This window comes from Montipora capricornis, chromosome 3 (genome assembly GCF_036669925.1).
Source record: "Montipora capricornis isolate CH-2021 chromosome 3, ASM3666992v2, whole genome shotgun sequence".
NCBI classification, from domain to species: Eukaryota; Metazoa; Cnidaria; class Anthozoa; order Scleractinia; family Acroporidae; genus Montipora; species Montipora capricornis.
Window position 1 is genome coordinate 29524620 of NC_090885.1, and position 7500 is coordinate 29532119.

The following is a 7500-nucleotide window of genomic DNA, read 5'->3' on the forward strand; positions in this document are numbered from 1 at the left end:
GGGTTTCAACTGGATGGCAGGCTCAAGCCAGCTTAACTTATTGCAAGTCAAATAAATAACCCGGGAGTTCCGCTTTTGGGCTTGGCTAAATCTATACATTATGCTGTTAAAAAAAAACAAAAACAATATTATTGGCCACAGAACACATGAGCATCCGAGGAAGACAAATTTGTAACAAGGATCTTATTGGGTACTTGATACAAAAATTAATATCTACCTCTTGCAGTTCACGTTTCAACTTCAGCAACTGAGTTTTAAAAGATTTCAGATCGGTCAACATTTGCAAGAAACCGGCGTCATCCATTTCTACAATGTCACTCTCTCTATCCAAAACAGTCATTGGCTTTGGAGGACGGAATGAGACCACAGTGGTTCGTCGTCGCAAAGGCCCAGGTCTTCTACCAGTTTTAGTTCTTGGCAATGCCATATCATCTGATGAGATCTTACGTGAGTTCGATGTTTGTTTAGAAAATGTATTTGATACTTCATCAGTGTTTTCTTGATGAGAGGAACCATTTTCATCTGATCTTTGAAAACTAGCTGAGGGTTCATCAATTCCATTCAAAGTTTGAATATCAGTTTTCGAAACTGAAGTCTCCCTTGTTCTAAGATCAGCCTTACTTGACGACAATCCATGATTTAATGAATCCAGTTGGCTTTCATGAACATTACTTGCATTCTGATTTGACAATGATGATGATGATGCAGAGACAGTGCTTTTGTTAAGAGTATCTGGTGAGTTTTCCATGTCATGGCAGTCTTTGCCGATCATGAAATCATCCGTTTCAATGTCTGTACTAGACCCATTTTCCAAACTTAACCTCTTCAAAGATTCAATCTCCTCACTCAAGCTTATTGAGGTTGAGATGGAAGAACTATAACCAGAATCACTTTCATTATCATGCTTTGGTGTGTCAGATGTACCACTTTGCAAACTAACAAAATTGCTCATGCCAACAGAAATCTCGGCATTGTTGTTCAGTTCTTGACGAGAATTTCGATTGTTCCGAAACTTTTTCCGCGTAAAACTCTTTTGCCTTGACACAAAAGTCTTTGAACCCCTACGCTGCCGTGAATAAGGAGTTTTGGACCTTGACATTTGGTCATCATTAGAGGTGATGAGTGTTTCAGCAGAAGATTCAATATTTCCATCAAACAGAGCTTCCAAAGGTTTTTCTCCTATGTCGGCTTCTTTGTCACATTTATTTGGTGATATTCTGTCTGCAATTTCCGATAAATTGAATGACATCACATTAAGTTGGGATTCAGATAGAAAAGGGTGCTTTTCCTTCATTTCATTCTGTTCTTGAGGAAGAGGAGATGTTGGTTCCTGGGTTAAACTGGTATCATGTGACCTGTTCCAAAAAAAGTTCCAGTTAAAGTAAACAGGAGTCTTTTTGAAATCAAGGCTTAAAACTTTGGTTGCTTAGTGTTTAGTTAACAAAATCCAAAATCCAAAGAAAAATAAAAATTGATTTTTTGGTCACACTAGCACTAAAGTCAATTGTGAACGTAGGCCTATCAGGTGAAATCATCAGTTGAACTGCAAGCTTGCAGCTCAACTGACTCTGATACTAGTGTAGCTTTAGGGACTGCTACTAGTCTACCTTTATAATAATACAGTATTACACTCACTTCAGTGGTTTGTCATCTGCGACTTCAGTCTGTTGGATGCAGTCTCCAGGAGTCTCTACAAAAAGAAGTCATGGCAGGATATTGGGAATTATTAAAAACTGGATCATTGGATAATGCAATTTGAGAGTTTTGATTGATTAAGCCATCATAGGTTATGAGCCATTATACCATGATCTACAAACACGCTAAGCATATGCATGATTTTTTTGGTCTGTTTATTTTTATTGTAGTCTAGTTTTCTATATTTTGGGGGCCTTTTTAATAAAACAATTATTCCACTCGCGCTTGTTGGATATGAGATGATTATGGCCAACTCGGCGCTATGCGCCTCGTTGGCTATCTATCATCTCATATCCAATGCGGGCTCATGGAATAAATTGTTAAATAGACCTTCTCAGAAATGTATCAATAACGTAGCATAGTATTCTGTGCTACCATCAGACTGCTGAATTACTTTTGCCCCCCCCCCCCCCCTACATTTTCAAGGTATGTTTAGCTAGGTGTTTGATATACTGCAACTTAAGAGATTTACAAAAAGAAGGCCAATGGAAATACAAGAGATTAGGCCAACACACTTCTTAATGGCTTGATTTTCTTTTGTGATTTAAACATAGCAGCACGGAGTAACCTTAAGCCTGAGTTTTTGATGTACTTTTTTTACAAATCTGGTATTTCCTCATCTTTTGGAACCTTGATAGAGGGAGAGTTATTTTAAAAGGTCTTCTTTCAAAGGTCACTTTCATAAAGAGTGTCCTTTTTTGTGTTATTCAGGGTAAAAGAGATACCCCTGTGAAACAAAACTGGATTCCACTTTTGTAAAAGGAAAGGAAAGGAACTTAATTTAAGTGTCTAGTAATGTTAGAGCTGGAGCACTAATTGGGGACACTGTAAACTGAAATTAACAACTATCGTAAATCAAGTCAAATGTTGGCTTTTGAGGAGAGGGAAAACCAGAGTACCCAGAGAAAACCTCTCGGTGCAGAGTAGACAACCAACAAACTCAACCCACATAGGACACCAAGTCTGGGAATCGAACCCAGGCCACATTGATGGAAGGCGAGTGCTCTCAACACTGTCCCGTCCCTGCATGCCAAACAGCATGTCATTGTCTGCTCTTTCTTTTTCCTCCACCAAAGAGTATCTCATGAAGTGTAACTTATTCCACACATACCTGCTTCTGATGATGATCCCACATTGGCAAACCCAAATGAACGCAGGTATCCTTCTGTCAGTTTAGTATTTGACATCTGCATCTTACACCTTGGAGTCAAAATGGCTGAATTGTATCGTCCTTTGGGTACTTCATCATTAGAAATTGTTTGCACATCATTTTGCAGTTTAGATGGAGTTACTGTGTTTGTCGTGTTCATTTCTTAGTAATTTTCTCTAAATTACCTGTTGATGCCAAAATTCAACCATGCAAAGAAAATTGAAGTCAATACAAGATCAAATCAACACAAAATAATTCTTTCTTCAGGTGCTTTGAAAAGTGGGGCTGCGATTGAGCAGGTGTAAGCAACACTGTTATTAACATTTCACTACCACACCATAATATGGTGTAACACATTTTGTAGAAGAGCAATTTTGTAGCTTAAACAGAGTAAAATCCATTCAAGAACTTGTCGATGTCTTCAAATAGAAATATCAGAGTTTCAGCAAACCAGTTCATGACTTTTTTGATACTATTTTTTGTTATCTTTGGTGTTCAAGATTCCCAGTGACGGCTAATACATGTAAGTGGTCAGCCCATGTTTCCATGACAACCACTAAAGCAAACTAATTGTTGGGTATAATACAATGCAACCTTTGGAATTGTCCCTGAAAAACTTAAGAGAAATAGCATATAAATCCCTGGTACAGCCAAAACTAGAATACGCCAGTGCAGTTTGGGACCCGTTTTTAAAAAAAAGATATCATTGCACTGGAAAGGGTTAAACACAAAGCAGCACAGTTCTGCTCACAGAATTATAATAGCTATGTGAGTGTTACAGACATGTTTAATGACTTAGGGTGGGATACACTGGAAATGAGAAGGAGACAGTTTAGGTTAACAGTTATGTATAAATTATTACAGTGCGACGCGCCTTACCTTGGCCACCGAATAAAGTTTTTTTACAAATAATGGTCCGCCAATCAGGATGTGTGAATTTGATTGACAGCCACATCTCATTGCAAAGTTCGCACAGTTGTAAGTTGAATGTTCACTGTTGCACGGGTTGTTGAGTTGACGTGTTCACACGTAATTGTCAAGTGTGAAAGTTTGTTGGGTGGTCATGGTAAGGCGCGTTGCACTGTAACTCAAGTCTCATGGTCTAATAATTATTATTGATATAGATAGCCGAAAATATTTAATTCAATATTCTCAGAGTCCCACGAGGAGAAGCTGTCAACTTAACTTTTGTGTGCCATTATGCAAAATTTAGGACATTTTTAAATTTTTATATTTTCCGAGAACTATATCTGACTGAAACTGTCTCCCTGAGGCCACTGTATCATCAAGTTCACGTTTTAAATCTAAAAAAATAGCTTTTCTTAAGGATGGTGCCTACTAATTCAAAGGTATTTTTGCCCCAGTTTATGATTATGCAGGAAATGTAGATCTTAACAAGTGTTATTGAAATCCAAAAAGAAAATTGGGGGTAACCACGCATTTTTCAAAGATAATTGTTGAATAATATTTGTAAACAGCTATAAAAAACAAAGCAATGTATGGAGATCTTTCTCAAATTGAAGCTTCATTATCTCTCAAAAATGCACGGTTACCCCCAGTTTTCTTTATACCAAGACTACTTACTAAGTTCTACTTTATCCGGATAGTTTCAAACCGCGCAAAAATGTTACTGTATAAGCAAGCTGCACTGATAGGAAACCTGAGTATCTTGAGATGCGCAGAACGTATGCGCAATAACAATAGTAGGCACCATCCTTAAATAATATAGATATCTTTATTTAATTTTATATTATTATTTTACATCATTTTACAGTTAGTGTGATGTCTTGGCGATTTTTACCGACCAAATATATGTATGAATTGGCAAGTGATCACTTGTACCACCCAAATTTCCCACGTTTCTCTCTTACAGGACTCTCCACAAGAAGGCAATTGCTTTAAATTGAAAGGATTCTAAGTGTGATTCCTTTAAAGAATTATTTTGGGCTAAGAGTGAAAACAAAATTCGGAAACTAACTCTTTTGAAACACAAACTTAACACAAGTCTTACAATCTACTAGCAAGACAAAAGAAGACCCTATGAATGAAAACGGACAACGACGAAAAGCGACTCACTCGAATGAAGCCAAAACAAACATGATTATCTTATAATTGAGAGTCAACCATATCCCCAATCCCTCTAGACAGCGTAAACCTGACACTTCCTCTGGGTAATTAACCGGTGTTTAATCTAGTAATTATTCTTAAACGTTCTTTTAATCAGCCAAGGGAAAGTTTGTAACTAGAAAACTCTCGCAATTTTTGAGCAGGTAAAATTATCGCACGGTACTTGTCCATTTCTCCGGATCCAGACGCGATAGACGCTTGACCGGGGACAGGTTAATTAATGTTTTTGTGGTATATTTGATACTTCTAACAGACCTGATATCGTTTACAAGATCCTGCCAATCTGTAATTTGGCCCGTAAACTATGTTTGACGTCAAAGGCCATAGTTTAAAAACAAAAGTGGTCATAAAGTGATTATCAAATGAAATACGAGGTTTGTTCCCGCACAGGATCAAATTATAAGCCAGTCGGCAATTCCAAGGGTTCTCATCGAGGTGTACGCACAACTAACTTATAACAAGCTATGGCTAAACTACTACAAAAGGACGCTAACACAAATGCTTGGCAAACTTAAAAAAACTCTGACAAAACATTAATATGAGTAACTTGCACATTTCAGACCATCGATCGTGATCGAAGGAAACAAGCGGTCTTTATAAAATAAAAGAAATGAGACAAGGAAATATACCTCGACCTCAAAAAGAACGTGGATGAAAGCTTCTCCCCAAAGACTCTTCAGTTTTTTCGTTCATTTCGAATTCATGGTGACCAAACGCCATTCACGATGAGTTTTCTTGTTGTTGATCGAGTTCTTTGAATACCAAGGTTGCCGTAAATAGGGCGAAAGTATTAGTCCCAGGCCCCTCTCTATGCTACGACGAGGACGAGAACGAATACGAGTTTTGACTGCCCGTTTTTAGCGAAAATACTAAGGAAATTTATAACCCGTACGCTTAATCTTACTCTTTGTTAGCAGTATAGGTTGCTCAGTTATTCTTATTGCTGTTAACTGAGCCTTTTTGCTCATCAAAAAAAGCCAAAACTGCTACCGTGTTGTTGACTTGTTTTGCTTCGACAACATTTTTGCAAACCCTCGCACTAAAGTGACGACGGCATCACGTTTTTTTCGCCAAAATGACGCTGGTTTGCGCGCGCTCACTGCTGTCTTATGAGAAAATCTCGTACTCGTAGTCGTTCTCGTACTAGAATCTAAAGCTCTCTAATGCCATGGATATGGAGGGACTATAACATAACTTACCCATTTGGTTAGAAGAAAGGCGTTGTTATAAATAGAGGCAATGCATTTTGCATCAGGGTCGCAGTATTTTATAATAACTGTTTTAACAATCTCAATGGGAACCTTTGAAGCAAGCGGAACTTGCGCAATGATATCTTCTGGTACAAAAAACAGGAGTAACCAGCACCCTCAGAGATGGAGGGGCTGTATAAACCCCCCCTTTTTTTTTGCGCAACGTTATTTTCTCCAAAACCCCTTTCCCCCTCCCCGCACACTTCCGTGATCCATACCAAAATCTAGCCCCCCACTTTCAAACGTACTCCGCGGGCCCTGAAATTACTCCGCTTTCGCAAGAGGCAATACATCAAACGAACGCGCTCGAAAGAAAGGGCCATTTTACTTCCTCGATATTTCCGCCAAGTTATGAAAGGATTAATTACCTATAACTTAATATTTCTAAAGTACGTTAAAGCTGATGTAGCCCTTACAGTGCAACGCGCCTTACCGTGGTCACCCAACAAACTTTCACATTTGACAACTACGTATAAAATACGTCAACTCAACAACCCATGCAACGGTGTTCAACTTACATCTGTGAGAACTTTGCAAGGAGGCCTGACTGTCAATCAAATTCACACGTCCTGATTGGCGGATAATTACTCGGGCCCGCCCGTAAGGTCTCCAGGTTATAAAACCACTCGAGTGTCTTTTTTTTATTACTATTATTGTTGTCACAAATGTGCATACCCCACGGATATTGATTTAAGCTCCGATCAGGTGAATTTACTTTCGAACCCTTCAGGATATCTAAATTTCCCCGCCGCGATTGGAACACCCACACTTTCCCCAGCTGTGTGGTATTAGACCACTCGGCCAACGTGACGGACTTCCGTCTTCCTGAGGAGAGCAAACATTTATTTTGGATTTTTTTCCCCCGCGATGATTGACACAGTATTAAGCTATTTGATAAAGTGGACAGATACAGGAGAAATTTCTACGTTATTTCTAGATCCTGCTTCGTTCTTGTGTGTTGCTCTGTGAGCATTACTTTTACATAGAACGAATACTTGAATGGAAGTATTTTGCATAGAACGAATTCTCCAATATCAGGAGGTTTCGCCGACAAGGCGAATTAGTTATCGCCGTCACGGGGACTTCGCATCGGTCCCCCATCCAAGAACTAACACCACCATTCCAAGGGGCTTAACTTTAGCTGACCAACGATTGTGATCGATCTTTGTGTTGAATTCACACATATCTCGTCGAACTTTATAGCACTTGAAAGAAAAAAAACAAACAAACAAAAATCCGGTGTCTTGCCGTCATTTTAACACAGATGCGTGAGTTGTT

At 38.8% G+C, this 7500-nt stretch overlaps 1 protein-coding gene across 8 annotated transcripts in view; it reads right to left on the reverse strand.

Moving 5' to 3' along the window:
• LOC138042832 (uncharacterized protein MCAP_0864-like) overlaps nt 1-7500 on the reverse strand; it is a 27682-nt gene that overhangs the window by 10460 nt on the left and 9722 nt on the right. For 4 of the 8 annotated variants that reach the window (XM_068888860.1, XM_068888857.1, XM_068888861.1 and 1 more), the window contains exons 2-4: nt 2807-3030; nt 1636-1690; nt 218-1355 (exon numbers count right to left, since the gene is read on the reverse strand). In XM_068888860.1, the coding sequence (XP_068744961.1) occupies nt 218-1355; nt 1636-1690; nt 2807-3005 (1392 nt within the window). In that variant the 5' untranslated portion in view covers nt 3006-3030. Of the gene's footprint in view, nt 1-217; nt 1356-1635; nt 1691-2806; nt 3031-5601; nt 5762-7500 lie in introns of those variants that run through there. The other 4 variants (XM_068888855.1, XM_068888859.1, XM_068888862.1 and 1 more) reach the window with 4 other exon arrangements.